This window comes from Eulemur rufifrons, chromosome 14 (assembly GCF_041146395.1).
Source record: "Eulemur rufifrons isolate Redbay chromosome 14, OSU_ERuf_1, whole genome shotgun sequence".
Lineage (NCBI taxonomy): Eukaryota > Metazoa > Chordata > Mammalia > Primates > Lemuridae > Eulemur > Eulemur rufifrons.
Genome location: NC_090996.1, coordinates 8,732,565 through 8,755,298, shown reverse-complemented (window position 1 = coordinate 8,755,298; position 22,734 = coordinate 8,732,565). Strand labels below are relative to the sequence as shown.

The 22,734-nt window shown below is 49.4% G+C and overlaps 1 protein-coding gene across 4 annotated transcripts in view; it reads right to left on the bottom strand.

Annotated features, from left to right (window-relative positions):
- DTX2 (deltex E3 ubiquitin ligase 2) overlaps positions 1-20,977 on the bottom strand; it is a 34,203-nt gene extending 13,226 nt beyond the window's left edge. For 2 of the 4 annotated variants that reach the window (XM_069486388.1, XM_069486390.1), the window contains exons 1-4: positions 20,864-20,977; positions 19,565-19,729; positions 8,432-8,787; positions 5,858-6,494 (exon numbers count right to left, since the gene is read on the bottom strand). In XM_069486388.1, coding sequence (XP_069342489.1) covers positions 5,858-6,494; positions 8,432-8,699 — 905 coding nt within the window. In that variant the 5' untranslated portion in view covers positions 8,700-8,787; positions 19,565-19,729; positions 20,864-20,977. The remainder of the gene's footprint in view (positions 1-5,857; positions 6,495-8,431; positions 8,788-19,564; positions 19,730-20,863) is intronic. The other 2 variants (XM_069486391.1, XM_069486389.1) reach the window with 2 other exon arrangements.
- Between the last annotated feature and the right edge of the window lie 1,757 nt (positions 20,978-22,734).

The window sequence follows — 22,734 nt, the reverse complement described above, 5'->3', positions numbered from 1 at the left end:
ATTTTGTGGGATTTATGTCAAAAATGCATTATTTCGCTGGGCACAGTGGCTCACGCCTGTAATCCTAGCCCTCTGGGAGGCTAAGGCAGGAGGATCACTTGATGTCAAGAGTTCAAAACGATTGACATCAAGAGTTTGACACCAGCCTGAGCAAGAGTGAGACCCTGGTTCTACAAAAAATAGAAAAAAATCAGCTGGGTGTGGTGACACGCTCCTATAGTAGTCATAGCTACTCAGAAGGCTGAGGCAGGAGGATCACTTGAGCCCAGGAATTTTAGGCTGCAGTGAGCTATGATGATGCCACTGCACTCCACCTGGGGAAACAGAGCAAGATGCTGTCTCAAAATAAATAAATAAATAAATAAAGGCATTATCTCATTCCAATCACGGGAAAACACCAGAAAGACCCAAATTAAGGGACATTATTCAACAAAAGACCTCTTCAAAAGTGGCAAGATTAGGCCGGGCGCGGTGGCTCACGCCTGTAATCCTAGCACTCTGGGAGGCCGAGGTGGGCGGATCGTTTGAGCTCAGGAGTTCGAGACCAGCCTGAGCAAGAGCAAGACCCCATCTCTACTAAAAATAGAAAGAAATTATATGGACAGCTAAAAATATACATAGAAAAAATTAGCCGGGCATGGTGGTGCATGCCTGTAGTCCCAGCTACTCGGGAGGCTGAGGCAGTAGGATCGCTTGAGCTCAGGAGTTTGAGGTTGCTGTGAGCTAGGCTGACGCCACGGCACTCACTCTAGCCTGGGCAACAGAGTGAGACTCTTGTCTCAAAAAAAAAAAAAAAAAAAAAAGTGGCAAGATTATGGGCCAGGCGCGGTGGCTCACGCCTGTAATCCTAGCACTCTGGGAGGCCGAGGCGGGAGGATCACTTGAGGTCAGGAGTTCGAGACCAGCCTGAGCAAGAGCGAGACCCTGTCTCTACTAAAAATAGAAAGAAATTATATGGACAACTAAAAATATATATAGAAAAAAATGAGCTGGGCATGGTGGCACATGCCAGTAATCCCAGTTACTTGGGAGGCGAGGCAGTAGGATTACTTGAGCCCAGGAGTTTGAGGTTGCTGTGAGCTAGGCTGACACCACGGCACTCTAGCCTGGGCAACAGAGTGAGACCCTATCTCAAAAAAAAAAAAAAGTGGCAAGATTATGAAAGAGGAAGGCAGACTGACAAACTGTTACCACCTGGAGGAGAAAGGAGAAATGACAATTGGATGTAAAGTGGGGCCCTGGACAGGATCCTGTGACACAAAAAGGACAGGAATAGAAAAACGGTGAACAATGAAAAAAAGTCTCTAGTTAACAATACTGTACCAACGGTAATTTTCTGGTTTTGACAGTTGTACCATGTTGCATGAAAGATGTTAACATTAGAAGAAGTCAGGTAAGGGAGATATGGAAACTCTACTATTTTTATAACTTTTCTGGAAATCTAAAATTAGTACAAAATAAAAGGTCTTTTTTGGTTTGGTTTTGTTTTTTTAGAGACAGGGTCTCGCTCTATCGCCCAGGCTGGAGCACAGGATCATAGCTCACTTAGCCTTGAACTCCTGGACTCAAGCGATCCTCCCACCTCAGCTTCCTGAGTAGCTGAGACTATAGGCACCCACCACCATGTCTGGTTAATATTTTTTTTTTTTTTTTGTAAAGATGAGGTCTTGGTATGTTGCCCAGGATGGTCCTGAACTCCTGGCCTCAAGGGATCTTCCTGCCTCAGTCTCCCAAAGTGCTGGGATTATAGACCTGAGCCACTGTACTGGCCTTTTTTTTTTTTTTTTTTTATGAGGGTTTTGCTTCCCACAGAGACTATGTTCAAGCCAGCCCTTAGGTTTTACATCATCATGTATTTTTAAATGATAACAAATGCATGCCATTATGGTTTGGGAGGGAGCCCTGTGTTGAAAACAGTTGGTGCAGGTAGCCAAGATCCTGCCAGCTCCTCCTCCTGCCAGCTCCTCCTCCTTCCAGTTCCTGGGTCCTCCCATCCATCCCTGCCCATTTTAAATGATGGACTATGAAGGTTATGAAACCCTCCCACATAGGCCCAGCACTGGCGCTCCCCAAGACAGGGCCTAGGCCAGACCAGGACCAGGGAAGGTTCTCAGGAGGTGAGGACAGCTCCAGGCTACTGTGCTACCCTCACAGCTGCTGCAAACCAGGCACTGCCTACGATGCCTCCCCGGGCTGCCCCAGATCCTTCCCCACTACCAGCCACAGGTCACAGATCCTGCTGATGCAGAGGAGCTAGCTGGTTCCCATCTGAACCAGGAAACCTCACACCCAGCGGGGCTGAGGCAGCCAGGGCCTCGTACAGGGTATGGAGAACAGGTGCCCCAACATTTGCTTGGGTGAAGAGAGAGGTTGTTTTGTTTGAGTTTCTTGATTGTTCTTCCCAAACAGGTTCGCCTGTGTGGCTGTGCTACTCAAAATGCAGCTTCTTGGCCTCATCTACTCCCAGCCCAAAGTGAAGGACGGCAGTGGACCTAGGGGTCCCTGATAATGCCATGAAGAAGAGCTGGGAGCCCCAGACACCTGGACTGAGGTCTTGGCTCTACCAAACACTGTTTCATTTGGAGCAAGCCCCTCCCCTTCCTGAGCCTCAACTTCTAAGATGATGATAATTCCCAAAGGCCCCAAGGTGGTGGTAAGGCCCAGTACAAATGTCCATTGGGACCCAGTTTCAGAGGAGCAGACGGAGGCAAAGGGACTCCCCTGCAGGGCCCTCATGACATCCTCAAAACCAAAGCAATATTACAGCAAGTGGCGTCTTCAGAAACTGACCAGTCCAACTCCCTCAGCCCAAAAGAGGAAAATGACCAGGGCTGACCAAGGCCCCGCCTGGAACCGTGATTCCAGTCTCACAAGCTAAAAGACAGCCGGCTGCCAAGCCAGCCTGGCACACAGCAGGAGGAGGAGGAGGTGGGGTCCTTCTAGAGGTGAGAAGAGCAGCAGCAAGAGCACAGCGGATGAAAGCCACCAAGGAGAAACACTTCGTAGGGCCATGTAGTGCAGGGCAAAGCATCCACAGGCTTAACCACAGCACTAAGCTGTGACAGACAGCCGGCATTAACCACCACCCCAAGTCATTAAAATGTTAAGCCAGGTGTCACACCCTCTATTAAAGAGGACAAGGGTGTGCATGCCGCGTTTTAGAACGTTTTCCATCCGACATCATTAAAACACCAGTTTGGGTGCTTAAGGGATAAACTTCAGCTACTACGAAACCTACCTGCACCCAGCAGCTCAGTCACAGATGACACACTTCCTCGAAGTGTTACTGCCTTATTCCCAGGGGGCACAAGGAAATCACTCAGCCAATGTTTTACCCAGATTGAGCAAGAAGTCATTTAAAACCACGCGCTTTCCAAAAGCAAAACCAAACACACATGGGTTCCACGAAACTTCTCGATTTCACTTGCTCGAATGCTATTTCCCATGGCTACCAGTAAAGGGAGCTGGTTCTTGGGCTTCCTCAGACCTGCACTGCCTGGCCCCAGCTTTCTCCCTCGCATACATGCTAACTTTCACCTAATGATGTTGACATTTATTTGGCTTTCAGGACTTTACCGCAGCCCCTAGGGAGAACAAGGTGCCAAGTGTTTTCAAATTCTCCCAGCACCTGCTGGGTTAAAAGGTCAGGTATTTATTAAGCCCCCTCTGGCTCTACAACCACCAGAGGAGGGTTAACTTAGGAGTGCCACACTACAAATCAGGCGTGGGAAAACCCTGGCTAGACCCATGCAAATGAATTACACCAGCTCCAGAAAAGCCAGAGGAATAGGGCCTCACACCCAGCCCAGGAGGCAGGCCCCTTTGAGGTTGTTTTAACTAACAAAGCTGGCTGGCCCGGTTCCCTGCTGGCTCACACGCAGGGCAAGGGCAGGGGCAAGCAGCAGCACGCATGGGGCCTAGCCACCTTCTTTTCTGTAACTTGCCTGGCCTGTACCAGTAATGCCCGCATCAGGCTGGGGAAGAGAGACCCCAGAGAAATACTGTGGGGAGAGATGGTTTAGGGGAGACCAGTGGAAGCCTCATACCAGGAAAAAGAAACAAAGCCCCCTTAAGTGGCTTTTTTTTTTTTTTTTTTTTTTGAGACAAGAGTCTCACTCTGTTGCCCAGGCTGGAAGCCAGTAGTGTGATCACAGCTCACCTGCCTCACCCACCGTGCCCAGCTAAATCACTTGACTTAATCTCAGAATCCCAGCTCTAGCACTATCTAGAAATGTGTCTCAAAATAATTCCTAAGAACTTAAGAAGCCCCAGGAGGCTGGGTGAGGCAGATCCCACAGAAGTTCCAGCACTGCCAATAACCATTCTGGGCTGGCAGACAGAGCACACTGCTCTCCGGACGAGAACAATATGGACCCCCATACTGAGGACGGGAGGTGGGGAGAGCACCTCCCTGAGCCCTGCTTGCTTGTGTCTACATGAAAGGCCACAGGGGCACCAAATGACACTTCCCTGTACTCCCAATTCCCCGAAAGGCCTCAGATCCACATGTCCCGACCCCTGGAAGGAGAATATACCCAGGAAAAACCCTGATCCATCCAAGGCCCATCACCCCACATCTACCAGAATCCTCCAGAGTTCCTCAAGATACCATTCCCTTCCCCATCACATGTCCCACTCTTGGGGCCTGGGTTTAATCCCAGCTCTGCCACTTGTCGGCTGCACGGCCACCTCAGTGTCTCACCTATAAGTTGAGGACACTACCCACCTTAAGATCACACGAGCATTAGCGAAAGCACCTGCTCAATAGGGCCTGGCATATAATGTGTGCTCAAGAATGGGAGTTGCTCTGTGTCTTCAACAAGCTGGCAGAGTCCTCGGAAACCCAATTTGAACAAATACTAGAGGCCCAAGAAGCTGCCAGGGAGGTCTCGGTCACAGTGGGAAGCTTCAGCCCTCAACATGGGGCAGTGGGCATGAAGGGACAGGTGAGCAAGGCAGCAGTGAGAGTCCGACTGGCCAATGTCAGTCCCAATAACAAGACGTTCTTCTCCCTGGAAACCAGGGCAGCCACCTGCCAACACGCTCCATCATGACCCCCCAGGGTACTCCCAGAAAACACTCCCGTCCCAGCTACCACTCTGAATTCTTAAAATGCTCTCCAAGCCCAACACCCTCAAAGATGAGGAACAATGAAGTCCGCTGGTCAGCTGGACCAGTCGCAGGTCTATGACCAAGCTGGGGATGTTCACCCACTGGCCAAATCCAGCAGATTTTCTCACTTTAAATGCCACCTGGTCTGGACTGGGCCCATGATTTCATCATCTTTCTCAAGGAGCTGAGAGCTCTACAAGACACCCTGGGCTGGGCTAGGTCACCTACGCCACCTGTGGCCACCTGCCACAGACCCAACATTTTGCTCTGTCCCCACACAGTGCTCAGAGCCCTCTTCTGTACTAGACCGTGGGCTTAAGGGTAGGAGCTGTAGCTTTCGTCTCCGCATCTTCAGTGCCTGGCACAGAGCAGGAGTCAATGACATCTTATCAGGTACAGCACCAGCCACATGCACAGGCAAAAAGTCTTTAACTTTGCTGCACACAGAGGTCCTCATCATCATAAGGAACCAAAGGATTGTACCTTTTAACCTGTGTGGCGACTACCAGGACTCGAGTACCAGAGGTCAAATAAGACTCTGGGGGACACAGGGCTGGGGATGGCCACGACACCTCAGCACCCACGTGGTACACACAAATGGGACAACATGGCAGGAACAAACAAGAGGACAGGTGCCCAGGCTGCAGGTATTTGGGTGAGTCCTCCCAGCTGCATAAGAGTAGAAAGCCCAGTCTGCTGACAGGGCACATGGGCAGACAAGATGCCCAACAGGGACACACAATACCTGGCTGCACTGGAAGTGGACGGTCCTGGGGGCAGGTGCTGCAGTCCCAGGTGGGAGAGGCTGGAGTGGTAGAGGGGCTGGCTCCCCAAGGTGGGAGGGACTCCGCCCCAGGGGTTGGTGGTGTTCAGCCTGGGTGCAGACCTAGCCCCAGAGAGGGAGGGTTTGTTGTATGGGGCAAAGGCCTGGTGGGCCCCATAGACAACGGCAGTCCTGTGGGGGGGCTGAGGGACAGGGTACGCAGGGAGGTTGGTCATGGAGTGGCGGTAGCGGCCTGACACAGGGCCAGTTCCGCTGCCGCTGAGGCACTGGTGGCAAGAGCAAGCAACTCCCGTGTGGCCCGGTGGAGCGATGACAGTGGTCACTGGGTAAGGGGGCCCTGTCTGGCGCCGCACGCTACGGCAGAAGCTGGAAGTCTTGTTGGTTTGCGTTTGTGTGGCGTAGTTGACGGTGTAGTTGTACCCCAGGGGAGCCAAGTCCACGAGCTGGTTGCCCCTGGCCACTTGCTGCTCCAGATAATCACAGATGCTGGCTTCATAGGCGGTCCAGGTACCATCATCACTCAGCCACTCCCAGACGATGCCGCGGCCAGGGGCGGAGTGCTGGGGGAACAAGTGCCTCCGCACAGCCCGCATGGTGCCTGTGTCAAAAGGAGTATTTCACATAGTTAATCTACCAGACCCCCCGAAACACAGGGGACTTTCAAATTCTTTTTTCAACAACAAAAATAAGCAAATATGATCACTGTAGGTCTACGGTCACGCTGCTATTTCATCTAAGGGCCAGCACTGGCTCTTCTGTCCAGATTTGGGGGTGAAGTATAGATACTCTAGGCAAAGAAACTGTGGTCCAAAAGGATGGAGTGGCAGAGGGGGACCCACAATGCTGGGCAGGAGGGGATGTCAGAAGCTTAGGACAAAGAATATGGCTCAGACTTGAAGAGGCTTTTCAAGTAATATTTCTAATAATGAGGCTATGTAGCCTTATTTTTAAAAATTGAAAACAAAAAAGTATAAAGAAAATTAAATGATCTCAACCCAGCCACCAAGAGGAAAGCACACAATTTACATTGCAATACATTTCTTCCCACCTAGTCTTCTAGGCATGTGTACTTAAGGAGCTGACAGAATGAAAGTGTTTCCTATTTTCTTATATGATGCCATAAGCAAAAATAAAACTATTGTTATGTAATTCTCTTATATGGATGTACCAGCCTCTTTGACTTCTCAAGTTGCAACTATTGCGGAACACCCTATCTTTACCTTATCGTCTTTTATTTATTTGTTTACTTATTTTTGAGACAGGGTCTCGCTCAGTCGCCTGGGCTAGAGCGCAGTGGTGCGATCATAGCTCACTGCAACCTCGTAACTCCTGGGCTCCAGGGATTCTCCTGCCTCAGCCCCCCGAGTAGCTAGAAGTACAAGCGTACACCACCATGCCCAGCTAATTTTTCTATTTTTTGTACACATGGGGTTTCGCTCTTGGCTCAGGCTGGTCTTAAACTCCTGCCTTGGCGTCCTTGAGTGCTGGGATTACAGGCATGAGCCACTGCATCTGGCCCTAAGCTTAATAAACCAAATCTAAAGATTAAGGAGAAAAAGAAAAAAATCAATTTGGTCTACACTTTCAGTAGTGCTTACCCAAAGATGGATCACTGCAATTACCTTCTCACTGCTCTCCCAACCTCAGCCCTTGCTTCCATCCACAGCAGCCAGGGGGACACTCTTCGCCCCTCGAACAGATGATGGCACTTCTCCGCCCAACCCTTTCTGTAGTGCCCCTTTCAGAATAAAAGCCAAAGCCCCTTCTACTGACTAAACCCCACCCCCAAAGAACCTGGTCTTCTGTCCTGCCCTTCTATCAGGTCTGTCATTGTCCCTTCTCAGTGACCTTGTCACCTGAGCTCAACCTTCAAATCAACCCCTACCACCACTTGACACTTCCCTTCCCTAATTGACATTTATTGTTCTCCATCGCAAGACACAATTGCTGTGTATCCTGTATGCTGTCTTTCTCAGCTGACTGCACACACCATGAAGGCAGGGAATTTCATCTGCATCCGGCTGACTGGGAACCAGTTTTCATAGACTCTAGGATGCTGCTGATAGATTACAGTAGGAAGTTGGTGGCCCATTCTCGATAATACTGATCAAAACACAGTGCAGAACAAAAAACCAAACACACAAATGCACAGAAGAGTGCAGCAGCCTGCCCAGGTCACACAGCTGTTGAGCGGTGGAGCCAGACCCTCTGAATGACCATGGTGCCACCTCTGTGCCAGCCTGCCTGCCAGAGAGACCCTTGAATCTCTGCAGGTCGAGGCAGGCATTTTTGGTTTGGGAGACAAGGGGAAAGGGGTGGGAGGGCCTCTGCAATGTGCTCCCACAGCACCGCTCCTACTACACCGTACGCTCACCCTGCGTGGTGGCTGTTCTCACTCACAGCACCCACCTCCCACCACGTGTTTCAGGGGCAGGGAAGAAGCTTTGCAAGTCACTCCAGTAACTCCAACAACTCTCACACTGCCTGGCCCAAAGCAGGCGCTCAGATGTGTGCTAGAGGCAGGAAGTGTCTTACCGGTGTCCTGGCGGAACTGAGTCCAGCTGGGGAGGTCAATGATGTACGGGGCCAGTGAGGGGTCAGCCTGGCCTAAGGGGATGCTGTGGGCCAGGCTCCCGAACCCAAAGCGCTGGCCCTTCTGCTGGACAAACTGCTGCTCGATGTAGCTGCAGACGGGGGCACTGTAGGGGTGCCAGATGCCCAGCGCGTCCTGCCATTCCCACACGGCCACCGCCACAGGACTGGTGTACACCTGCGCCAGGGAAGGGCTGGGGGCCATGGCCATCTTCCCCAGGACTCCCTCCGCTTTCTCGAATGGCTCAGACCACTCTGGCCTGGAGTCCCAGGTTCATTGCCCAGCGCCTCCGGCAGACCTGTGAACAGGACAGAGGCCAGCAGTCAGCCATGTGCACCAGCAGCCCTGCCAGAGGCAGCCTCTGTGCAGGGGAGTCATGCTTTCCACAGCCGCTTTTCCCCAATACCTTAAGAGCATCACGAACCAAGTACCTGATCCTGTCTCTTTGCTCTGGCAGCCAGGAAGAGTTCAAAGTCAATCCTGCAGCCTACCTAACTCTGCAAATGTTCAGGATGATGTAGTAAATTCCGGGTGCTAATCATTAGCCCAGCTTCTATCTCATTACCAATAATTTCCCTCTGACCCAGCTACCTAGTTTATCCTTTCACACTCTCCAGTTTCCAAAGCAGGTTTGTTTGTGAAGTTTGTAGTATTAACACATACTCTCCTATAGAGGAGAAAACACTGTGTCTCAGAAAGGACGAGGGGCTTAAGGACACGCAGGGGACAGTGGCAGAGCTGGCCTTGACACACAGGGCCTGGCTCCTCCATGTCTCCTGGGTGCCCTCTAAGCCTCATGACCCCTAGATAAACAATGAACACCCCCCTTCGGCCTCTCTGCACTCCATTCCCTAAGCCTGGGCCTTGCTGACCAGCCACCAGGTCCGGAGAGCTCTTCCTCACATCCAGGGCTCCCCGTAGCACCCCTCCTCTCTCGTGAACACTCTGCATCCTTAGACTCAGCCTGTGTCCTCAGGAAGTCTTGTCCGACGAGCACCCATCACACACGCTCGTGGCCCTCTGCGCTCTTCCCAGCACCAACCAGAACTCCAAAGACCACCTACACACACGTGTGGGTTCCGTGTCTTTGTCCCACCAGATGGCAGCAACCTGCAAGCCACCCTTGTTCACAGCTGTTTAACGTCAGCGCCCAGCAGAGGACATGCCCTGGGGCAAGTCCCCTTACAGACAGCTAGAACACGGCTGATGAGCATAGATGATGATTCTACTCCACACCGCAGTGTCTGAGTGAGAAGGTCTGCAAACGCACCAGATCACACCCCGGTGCACCAGCTCTTAGCGTACAAGAACAGGGTCCAACGCTTAGCGACCAACACCAAACGTACTTGTCTCCTTTTAAGCCTAACAGACTGACAAAGTGACACTTCTCCCACTTTATGGACAGGAAACCAAGACTCAAAGAGGTCAAGGGACTTACTTAAGGTCACACATATACTAAAAGTGGTGGCACAGAAAACAAACCCAGATCAATGTGGCTCTGAGGCCCATTTTCTGAGAGACGAAGGCTCGGCCTGACCTCTGCCTTAGGCTTCACTCACAGGCCTTACTTAGGGAGGAGGGAGGAAGGGAGAGAGGGACCCACGTCTCCAGCACTACCCATCCTCGGTTGCTACAGCACACCTGTCTATGCAGAGCTCTGGGCTAATGGGGGCCCCACTCATACGGTCTTCTCATTCCTACAACCACCCCTGTAAGTACACACACATTTTATGCCCATTTGGCAGGTGTGGAAACTGAGACCCAGTAGTTGCAGTGACTTGCTCACAATCATAGGCTAGTGACAAGGCTGGGGCCCTGGGCTTCCGATGCTGTCCCTTAGACCGCACTAAACCATGAAGGCTCAACGAGAAGGGCAAGGCCAGCTGCCCTAGAAGGCAGACAGATCTGCAGCAGCCGGTGAAATGGAGCAGGCGTGGGCTCTGGCATCAACATGCTGCATACTCTTCCTACAGGCTTAATCAAAGTACCCAAGCTCTCCCAGCTCACTTTCTTTCAGAAAATGGAGATATCAACATTTCTCCTAAGTGCTTTTCATGGGGATTAAGGCAGACAGGTATGTATAAAGCACCCACACAGCATCAGGCACACAGCAGACACTCCACAAATGTTGGCTTCCCTTCCTTTCCCACCCCCTCACGCCCATCCCTCCAGCCTGGGTGAGGAACAACGGCAAAGGGCAGCGGCAGCGCTGAGTACACAGCAGGAGAACAAAGGTGAGTCAGGCCTGCAGTAACTGCACGCACCTGCGAGGGCCAGCCTGCCCACTCCTCCACAAAAGCCCACATCCCGCCCTGGAGGATGAGACCTGGGGTGCCCTCGGGTGGGCTGGCTGGCTTAGCTCAGTGTCTGCAATTAGAAGTTTCTGTAACCACATTGAGGTACAAATCAGAGGACTGGTTTCCAAGCCAATTATTCCTGAGGTGTCACTCAGCCTGCAGGCAGCTGGGGCCTCCCTTATCTTCACCACACAGGGTGTGTCCCAGCATGTCCATACAGCCCCAGACAAACCAACTTACAGAGCTCCACGAAGCAGCCTGAGAAATACAGTCAAGAACTTCAGCTAAAGCTTTCCATGAAGGTGTGCAGCCTCCACACAGAGAGGGCCCACCATGGGTCCAGGCCCTGCCGGAGTACTGGAGACCCCAGAGGAAACGACAAGGCACACAATCCCTCCATGCCCAACCACTGTCCCACTCATACCAAGCCCTCCACCTTTGGTACCTTATGTCCAACAACATCCAATTCTAGCAAGTCCCAGAACATTCCAAGCCATTTCCCACCCCTCGGCCATTGAGCCTGCTGGTGCAGAGGTCCAGACTCCTTCCCTCCATACAAGCCCCCAAGCAAACATGCCCATCCTTCCAGACCCAACTGCGGCCATCCTCTCCTGAGCCCTGGGCCCCACACCCTCACTGGAGAAGGCCGACTCCACCCTCCTGCGTGTCTTCACCGCACAGGCCTCTTCTCCAAACGCAACTGCACTTACTGGTTCCACTGGAACAGGAACTCCCTGAGAGAGAGCTGGGGCTGCAGCTCTTCAGATGCCCAATATCCGGGAGGGTCTGAAACACCAGAGGACAAAGGAGGGGAGAACCTTCTGCTCCAGGGGCACAGGCACGTTTGAGTGGCTGCCCAGAAACGCCCACTGGCGTTCCACTTGAACTCAGCAATTATGCACAATACAACAGCATGTCAGTGCACCCATTCTCTGCAACAGCCTCAGCCATTACTAAGCTGCAGTTCAAAAACCTAATTTGTTTCGGCTCCTAATGATGGGGGCTATTTAGGGTGTGCTTAATTATGAAAATTATTACTACTATGATTAGCCATGGAAAAAAGCCTCAATCTGGAAGCAACCTAAACACCTTACAATAATGCAATTCTTATATGAAGTATAGAACATCCTAATGATGGAATACCAATCAGTCTTTAAAAATGTCTAAGAAAGGCTTACGGACATGTAACCGCTGCACACATCCTACCTAAGCTCTCGGGTGGGTGGGTGTGCCACTTACCAAGCACCACCTAAGTGACAGGCACTCTGCTTGGTGTTTCTGTCATCTAGTTCTCTCAATCCTCAACTACCCTCAAAGGTAGGAATTATCCTTATTTTACATACAAGGGAACTAAGGCCCAAAGAAACTAAGTATTTACCCAAACCACAAAGGCCATGTTCTTTCTACTTTACATAAGCTAATTTTAAGGAAGCTGAAAGAACACTGAAATATAACTGGAATGCTAGAATTATGGACTGTTTTCCTTCACCTCTTTCTGTACTTGCAAATCTTCTACAATGGTCATATTCATTTTTACAATTGGACCACAGTTGTTGTTTTTTTTAAAATATCAACAACTTTGACCAGGGAAAACACCACCCTGCTTTGCCCTTGCATTGTCTTATCAGACCTAGCTGCCAATCCCTGTCCATAGCACCACGGCTCAGGCACTGAGGAATGCTGTTCTATTGGAGAGAAATTTTCATCCAAAATAAAAAAGAGACGTGCATGCAAGGGTCTTTTTATTCACAGAGGACTTAGAAAAGCTTTAGGACAAGATCTGAGCTGGCACAAGAATCTGAGTGGAAATCAACCTGCCTAGTTGTGAGCCTTGGGGTGGCAAAGCCACACACATGGACCCCACTACAGTTGTGGCCTTGGGAAGTAGGCCCTGAGTGTGATTTTAAATGGGTATTCAACTCAGGCCGAGCCATTTTCAACTTGCCAACATGTGAGACACACATTTCATCCCCCCAAACCTACTGAAATCTGTTACGGCTTGCCATGAGCTTGGCAGGCCACCCTTCAATCCTCGCTAGTGCAGTGGCTGTCCTCCCTCTGCTGTCCCTAGTGGAGATGAAGGCCACTTGGTGACCATGGGGCGGCTACGGCCCATTCTCTAGGCTCTGGACTCGGGGATTGGATGGGGTTTCCAGCTCCTGAGAAGCAGAAACCCTTTTCCAAACGTGGTCATACACTGCCCATCAATATGTAAAATGCAGAAACACGGGGTGTCTTTTTAACACAGAAGTAGCCTCTATTCTCTTGTTTCTCCTCAAGAGGCCCACGAAGCTCCTTTACAGAATACGAAAGTTCTGAGAAACGTGGCTTGGAAACCAGTGAGACCGGGTGACTTCTAGAACTTCTTCCCAGCTCCGATTCCACCAACCTAGGATGAATTTTCCAAACTCAATCCACTTCACTGCTCAAGTCCTATTTTCTAAGCTGCTTCTCTTTGGGGAACTTTCCAAGAAGCCTGGGCCTAAAACTTCACACCCCACCAGCTGACATAGTGAATTTAACCTGTAATTAGAAATGATCTTCAAAGACCTCACAGTGCAGATGGCCACCCGGGGCCCTGTCAGAAAGCCTCTCCAAGACCTTGGAAAGTCCAATCTTGAGCACAAACACATCAAAGAAATGTTATACTTTACTAGAAATTTTGTTTAAAAAAATACAAGTTAAAAAACAATGGACAATTATGTTTTGCCTATCAAATTAATAAAAACTTAATTTTAATACGCAGTGCTAGTAACATTAGAGACTTCACACTGCTGGGAAGGATAAAACCTTTCTGGAAAACAATTTGGTAATATGTATCAAGAGGTTTAAAAATGTTCACTTCCTTTGATCCAATAATTAAGATTCTATCTTAAGGAGATTATAGAAAAATTTCAACATAAAGATATTCATCATAGCACTATTTCTACTACGTGAAAGAGAAGCATAGAGAAAACTCAATAGAAATGTAATAAAATGTTAACAATGGCTGCCTTTGAGTGGAAAAATTATAGGAGACCTTTTGTTTGACTTCCTTATATATCTGAACTTTTTATATTTTTTAAAGTGAGGAAGCATTACTTCTGTTACCAGGAAGAAAACTCTTTAAAATGCCAAACACTTTTAAAAGATCATAAATATACACCAAAGCACCACGACCCTCTGTTACTTACCATAATTACTTTTTTTTTTTTTTTTGAGACAGAGTCTCACTCTGTTGCCCTGGCTAGAGCGCCATGGCGTCAGCCTAGCTCACAGCAACCTCAAACTCCTGGGCTCATGCAATCCTTCTGCTTCAACCTCCCGAGTAGCTGGGACTACGGGCACGCGCCACCATGCCTGGCTCATTTTATATTATACGCATATATATATATATAAATTTTTTAGTTGTCCAGCTAATTTCTTTCTATTTTTTTTTTTAGTAGAGACGGGGTCTCGCTCTTGCTCAGGCTGGTCTCGAACTCCTGAGCTCAAACGATCCGCCTGCCTCAGCCTCCCAGAGAGATAGGATCACAGGTGTGAGCCATCACGCCCAGCACCATCATTACTTTAAATGGCTGCCACCACCCCAGTGGGGTTTCACTAACAGGCCTTGTCAACTTACCTTGGCACCCCCTTGCCAACAGACACATCCCCCAACGCTGAGTTCCAAGAAAATGCAAACAACAAACCATCCAGGTGCCTAACTATTACAGCGGTCCTGTGAGCACTGCGAGATGGGGTTGCTGTCTTGAAAGATCACTCAAGCCAGTGCTACCCAGTCCTTACTAGGTTTCTGAGAGATAGTGAGAAACTAACATGTGATTTGTCCCTTGCTCACTAGGATGGCTAGAAGGGAAGTGACAAATGCTCTTCTGGCTGGAGCCTGACTTGAGCCCTCCGGGGTAGGTCAGAGTAGAACCTTCCAAATGAGGTTCAGAAAGCCACAAGGTAACAAGGGCACAGGCCCCAGCAACCTACAATTCCCTTTTGGGCAACCACCCCCTCCAGAACAAAGACCTGCTGGCTCCTGCTTGGCCAAGAGCAACCTGACCACCTGCAGCTAGTCAGAGGGTGGAGCTCTGGTTTAAGGGCCTACCAAGGGGACAAAATGGGATTAGTGGATGCAGTAGTAGATACAGTAATAACAGAATGGCTACCAAGTGCCAGGCACTGTGCTAAGTACCTTATCAGTGTTCCAACCAGCCCACAGGTGTGTTTTGCTTGGCCTACGCAGGTTTTGCTTTTTTAAATTGAGCTGATGTGGCTGGGCATGTTGGTTCATGCCTGTAATCCCAGCACTTTGGGACACCCAGGCGAGAGGATCACCTGAAGCCAGGAGTTCGAGACCAGCCTGGGCAACACGGCGAGACTGTCTCCAAAAAAATAAATTGACCTTATATTTAAAAATTGGAATATCTACCATAAAAAAAAAATCTAGATTTCCAGCTTCTCTTGAAAATCAGAAAAGATGGCAATATTTGCAGGCCAGACCTAGATCTGTGATCCACCCAGTAAAAACCAGCTGAACCACAGTGGTGGCTGGAACATACTCTCTGAGTAACTCTCTATGTAACTACAGTTACCACTACTCCCTATGGCAAAGGCCAGCAAACTGTTCCTATAAAGGGCCAAAGAAGTCTTTGCAACTACTCAACTCTGCCACCATACCGCAAAGACAGCCATCAACAATGTGCAAACTGGCAGGATGCCATTGCTCACACCTGTGATCCTAGCACTTTGTGAGGCCCAGGCAGGAGGATCACTTGAGGTCAGGAGTTTTCTTGCCTGAGCAAGAATGAAACCCCATCTCTACAAAAGAATAGAAAAATTAGCTAGGCATAGTGAGTGGCATGTGCCTGTAGTCCTAACTAATCTAGGAGGCTAAGGTGGGAGGATCACTTGAGCCCAAGAGTTTGAGGTTGCAGTGAGCCATGATGATGTCACTGCACTCTAGCCCTGGCAACAGAGTTGAGACCCTGTCTCAAAAACAAAACAAGGCAAAACGTGTAAACCAATGGGAGTGATTGTGCTCCAATAAAACTTTATGAACAGGCCGGGCGCAGTGGCTCACGCCTGTAATCCTAGCACTCTGGGAGGCCGAGGTGGGCGGATCGTTTGAGCTCAGGAGTTTGAGACCAGTCTGAGCAAGAGCGAGACCCCATCTCTACTAAAAATAGAAAGAAATTATATGGACAGCTAAAAATATATATAGAAAAAATTAGCCGGGCATGGTGGTGCATGCCTGTAGTCCCAGCTACTCGGGAGGCTGAGACAGGAGGATCGCTTGAGCTCAGGAGTTTGAGGTTGCTGTGAGCCATGCTGACGCCACGGCACTCACTCTAGCCTGGGCAACAGAGAGAGACTCTGTCTCAAAAAAAAAAAAAAAAAAAAAAAAAAACTTTATGAACAAAAACAGCAGTGGGCTGGATTTGGCCCATGGGCTATGTCCTATGCCCACACCCTACCACCTCCCAACACCCATCACTGTGCTTCCACTCTCCTGTAGCTGAGAAATACTTCTCTGAACCCATGGCTCTATCAGTAAGTGAGAGAGCCCTTACGGCTCTGGCTAGCCTCACTAATAATACGCCCTGCCTTCTGCCGATAGGTCAGCCTTTGCCCAATACGAGGATGAAATATAGCATCCAACAGCACAGCAGGCATCAGGGCCCACACCCAGGAACCCCAAGTGATCCCAGGAGCCACATCAGGCATTGACAACTTTCTCTGCATCAGGATTTCAGGCCCTCACCTATTTCTCCTCCCTCTCTACACTCCCCCTGGACTCTGAGTAACTGATCCCATAGCTTCAATAATCCCCAGATCACCCAAATCTGTCTTCATGATGTTCCTGCCTGAGCCCCTCAAACCTTCGGCTCGGCCATCTGGACCTCCTAGCAGAGCTCAAAATGGGCAAGGCCATTTCATGCCCTTTACCAACCCCCTGAGAATGTCCATCCCACCCATCTGCTTACTCATCTCTTAATTGCCAGCTTAAGACACTCTGCTCTATGAAATCTTTCCTACATTCACTCCTGCTCTGTAGGCAGAAACGGCCACTTATAACGATCAATGCCCATGTGACATCTGAGTGCAATTATCTATCTCACTCCTCCACTAGTGAAAGCATAAGCTTCTTAAGGGCAAGGATTACATTCAGGAAAAGATTTTTCAAAGACACAGAACACTGAGCATAAATGAAAAAACACATTTCACTATGTTAAAATTAAGAATAGTTGATAAACAAAAGACACCTTAAAGTGGAAAAATTAAGTTATGAGCTGGGAGAAGATATTCACAATATATCCTAAGGATTAAAATAAATATATAAAGAGCTCCTACAAATCAATAAAAAGCACCAAGAACACAGAAAAATTGGCAAAAGACATGAATGTTTCACAAGAAACACATATGCCAATAAACACAGAAAAGACATTCAACATCAGGGCTCAGTGACCCAGAAACCAAGATCCCAAAGATCCCACTTTATATCCCTTCAATTAGCCAAAACAAAAAATATGCCAATAGCAAATGATGACAAGACTGGAGCAGCTGCAAGGCCCACACATCGCTGCTGCGGAAGTGGATATTGGAACAAGCACTTCAGTAAACAGCCTGGCAATATCTATGAAAGCTGAACACTTATTTACCCCCCTATGATCCAGTAAAACATCACCCCTAAGTTTATTCTCTTGTATATGTACAAGACATGCATAGAAATGTTCAGAGCAGGACGCTCGCAAGAATAAAAACCTGGACACTACTAAGTGCCCATCCATGGATACCAGATGAATAAACTGTGGTACATTCACCCCATGGAATATTATTCAGTAGTCGAAACAAATGAATGTGATGACAGAAAATAATATAGATAAATCTTAACATAAAATTTTTTATTTTCCTTAGAAATACATGGGTATGATAAAACTATGTAAAAATGAACATGAGGGGATACTGATTCCCTCAGGATGAGAACAGAAAGAAAAACCAAATGAAATGAATGATTAGATGTATAGCTTTTGTTTTGGGTGGCTGGACAGCCAGAGCTTACTACATTTATTAAAAATTACTTACTAAATAAAGAAAAGTAGGCCATGCATGAACACTGATGAGTGTGTATTAATCTAGTTCTCATAAAGCAAACACCAAAGTGACTGCTGAATTCATCTTTGTACTCCAAAGTGCCAAACCGAGCCCTGGCACACAGAATTTCAGGAGGTATTTGTGGAAGGAATGTCTTTTCTCCCTAGCTCATGGCCTCTTAAGTACCTTCAATGGCCTCTCAAGTAAGTACCTTCAACACATCTGAAGCCAAACTTACCTTCCTCCCTAATTGTCCTTGTCCCTGGATTGATTACCTGGCTCCACTCTGCCCCAGGCAGCCAGGAGAAAAACCGGAGATTCCCACTCCTCCTCAACTTTCCCCACAGCCCAGCAGCTGCCTGGCCTGCTCTCTCCTCACCTCCTCAGCCCCCACTGCAAGCATTTGGTGGGGACTTTTCTGCTTTAATAAAGCACTCCCTCCCCAAGAGTTCTCCAACTCTTATCTCTCCTCCTAGTCCACCTCATACACACACATGGGTAAAAGACTAAGCTCCCTGAAACACAGTTCTGATCCTGTCTCTTCCACACCTCTCCAGAATAAAGTTCCAATGCCTTTGGTCAACAAGTCAAAGACCAACACAATATGGTCCCTCCCTCCCAGCAATATATACCAATGCGCTTCCCTCCAATCCCTCTCACCTACACCCTCCTCTCTACAATACCCCCCACCTGAGAGTTAAGTAACTAGACCTGCTACTCCCATCTAAGTCCAGGGTTTCCCCACCTCCATGTCTCTGCTCCACCTCCCACCCCACCCACTCGGCCCCCTACCCTTACCTTATCCACATTTTAAGGCCCAATTTAAACAGCACCACCGTGATGCCTTGATGTGCCCCACAGAAGGAAAACACCCTCTTAACTTCCACAGCATTCCGTCTGTCCTTTGCAGTTCTCTATGTCCATTTGATCTCTTCAATTAGACTGTGAGCAACCGAGGGCAAAATCTCTCATCTACTTCTCCTCTACCAGAAGCTGGCATGGTGTAAGCGGACAGTCACGCAGAGAATAATCCAATCTAATCCATTCCACACTTTGCAGCCAGTATGCTCCTTTAAAACACTCATCAAGGAACTCTGCTAAAATCCTCCTGCTCCCCAGAACCTTGGCAGGGCCCACAAAACCCTCCACACTCAGCCCTCTATCTACAGGACCGGCCTCCACTACCCTACCCCCCTTGTTGCCCCAGCCACACTGAGCCACTTACAGTAGCCCAGCTGTGTCCTGGTGGCTTCATGACTTTGCAAATGCTCACTCCTCTGCCAGGCTACCTTGCCCCACTTTCTAAGTCATATCACACTGACAACATCTTGTCACTGGCCGTGGTTTGTCTATCATTTCCACCAAATGATAAGCTCCCAGAAGAAAGAGATCTTGTCTAGCGCCCGGTAAAGGTTTATGCAACAAAAGTGAAAATTTTCAGTCCAAATGCAGAAATATGCCCTGTGTCCTTCATCCCATAGAGCATGTCTTAAAGTGAAAACCATGTGGAAAGCAACCTCTAAGACTGGTTAAACAGGAGAGGCAGTTGGCAAGAAGCCACCTGAATTTATTTGAGACAGTTGGCAATCAACAATCAACTCCCAGGGCTCACTTTCATCCTGGAGACCTCAAATTCCACCTTCCCCAGGCCCCATCTTCTCTACTGAAAACCAGATGCACAAGGCAGCAAGGGCAAGTCCCCATGGCTCTCACCTTTTCTCTCTGGAGAACTGGCACAAACTGTCCCTTCTTGATGGAGACAGCAGATCTTTAGGAGGAATGACTTGTTTGAGTTCCCATCTTGATATAAATCGCAAACAACAAAAACCAGGCAAATCTGAAAGGCTTGCTGACTCAGCGACACAAATTCCAAGGCACCTTTGCCAACAAGGAAGAAGATGATCACATTTTAAATTGAGAAACAGCAGTTAGTAAAAAACGAGTGCACAGATGTTGGATCCACGTGCCGTAGGCTGGGGACTGAAACCTGATTTATTTTCCAACAGCCTGGGCAGAGCAGAAACTACAATAGTCTTCCTCTGCCCACTTAATCGAGGAGATGGTAAAAAAAAAAAAAAAAAGAAAAGAAAAGAAAAAAAAGAAACGGAGCCCTTTCACAGAAAGACCTAAAAGGACTTCATAAGCCAGTCTGGCAGTGCAGGCATCTCGGACATCGACACACCAGAGAGGGTAAATATTTGGCCAAGATCACACAGCAAATGAACAAAAGGCCTAGTTATCCGGGTGGCTTAAGTAAGATTTTGGCTACCAGAAAATCTACTTTCTAGAACTCTAGAGAAGCTACGATGGAACGCAGAAATATTTTTGAATTGAGTTTCTCACGGGCCCAAGCGTCTGTACACATCCTAATTCCATCGCGCTTAGGGAAGTGGAGCCAGCGTGGAGCTCCGCGGCTGACTGAGAAAGGCGGGATCATGAGAGCGCAGCTCCAAAAAAAAGGAACAGTTCTAAATCCTCTTCAGCACACATCACGCACCCCCCCGAAGGGACGCAGAGCCCCGGGAAACAAGAGCTTCCGGGATGGCAGACCCCACTTGAGTGAAGCAGAGTTAGCGGGCAAACTCCTCCAAAGTACAGCCCCCAGCCCAGTGAGTCCTTCCCCTGGAGGCAGACCCAGCAGAACACACGTCCTCGCCAGGTAGCCGGGTGGCAGGATCACCACCGGCTCCCCCCAGGTCCTGTGGGAAGAGGTACACGCCTCCCAACTGACCCGAACTCCCCGGAGCGGCGCCCTTCCCCCTGAGATTCAGTCAGCTTCCACCCTCCCAGCCAGCACCCGGTCCTGTCCTAAACTCCCCGCGCCTCCCAAGTCGCCCAACTCCCGCCTCCAGGACCTCGGGCCCGGAGCCGGTAGTCCCACTCCCCTGGGACCCCGTGCCTCGTCAGCCGCCCGCCCCCTTCCGGCCCCAGCTCGGCTCGGTCTCCCCCCGCCAGCCCCGAGCTCGGGACCCCTGCCCTGGCGACGAGCAGGTGGCCCGCCCGCCCTCTCACCGAAGCTGAGGAGGGCGAGGGGACAGGCTGACGGCACCGCCGCGCTCGGGCTACAGCTCCAGCTTGGCCTGGGGAGGGCTCCGGCTGTGGCTCCGACTCTCTGAAGAAGGCAGAGTGAAACTCCGCGTCGCAGCTTCCGAGCGCACCGCTGCGCATGCCCAGGACGCGGGGCCTTCTGGGAAATGTAGTTCCCGCGGAGCAGAGGGGGCGGGGGCGAAGGGGGGAGGTGTGGAACCCAATGCGCGTCGGGTGGTCAGGTGTAGCTATTCTTACTCGGCCTGTTCACTCATTGACTTACCCCTTCATTAATTACTGACTCATTTAAAATCGTTTTTACGGTTACATACATGGTGCCAGGCCCTGTGCTGCTGTGTACTGGGGATTAAAAGGTGAATCAGACACTTTCTTTCCTGGGAGAGCGTCCCATCTACTTGGGAAGACTGGCACTTAAAACACACAATTACTATATGGGGGGGATATTGTTGTACTAAAGGAGTGAGAGCAAAGAAGGGTGTGCCTAGCTTGGCGGGGGGCTGGGGACAAGACATCACAAGGGAGATGACCTGCCTGGGTGGGAATTTGAAGCTTACTGAGGAGTTTGCCACATGGAGTACAGGGAAGCCCTTTCAAAGGAAGAGAGATGTGAAAGACCCTAATGCATTCTGGAAGCAGTGAAAAGTTCCGTGTGGCCAGGACAGAGGGCACATGGGGGGGTGAGGAGGGAGAAAATGGGCCAGCTCATGGCAGAATATGAGGAGTATGGAAGAAGGCTGGGTAGGATTATGATGGACTTTAGATGCTCTGCAAAGAATTTGAGCAACTGGATCCAATGGACAGATTTAAACAGGGGAATGACAGTTGGCATCAAAATTTGTGAAGATACCCCAGTGGAAAATACATTACAGGAAAAGAAAAAGGAGGTGAGACTAGTTTAGAGGCAGCTGCTGTAGTCCAGATAGGTGATGGGGCCTGAACCAGGCTGGTGGCTAATCGTGTGTGATCACAGACCTCCTTTGCAAAGGTAAGAAAGCTATTCCCAGAAAAATGCTCAGATGTGAGTATTCACACATGTGTCTACACACGTTACCTATGCTGACAATTTTGCAGACAGTTTCAGGGAGATCAGGGGCTGCTGAATCTTGGAGGACCAAGTATCCAGTTAAGGATACATAACTACAGTGACATTGTCGTAATGTCACTGATCCCTTGTCAGGGATTTAAGACAGATTCAGACATCTGGAGTTGGAGTTTGGAGGAAGAGATCTTCCCCATCATTCAGTCCCATTCAGTTAAAAAATGTCATTTTACAGAAGAGGAAACTAAGGACTAGAGAGGGGGAGTAATTTGCCCAAATTTAGTGAAAGAAGAGGAAACCCTAAAGCCCAGTCTCTGGTGCCCCAGGTGGGGATTCTTTACAACCTAGAGCTGACTTAGAGAACACAGGCCTTCCATCTGAGGAGGCACCAAAATCAGATTTACCCAATCATGCCCAGAGCTAGCCTTCCATCAAAAAATGAAGTGTAGGCCAGGCACGGTGGCTCACACCTGTAAGCACTTTGGGAGGCCGAGGAGGGAGGATCGCTTGAGGCCAGGAGTTTGAGACCAGCCTGGGCAACATAGTGAGACTCCATCACTACAAAAAATCAGTAACTAACTGGGCATGGTGGCACACACCTGACCTGGGAGGCTGAGGAAGGAGAATCACTTGAACCCAGGAATTTGAGGTTGCAGTGAGCTATGATGACACGACTGCACCACTTGCCCAGGCAAGAGAGCAAGACTCTCAAAAAAAAAAAAATGAAGTATAGTCTTTTAACTGCAATAGCCACAGATTAGGATGGGGACATTTCCCTTCCCCTCTATGTCACAAT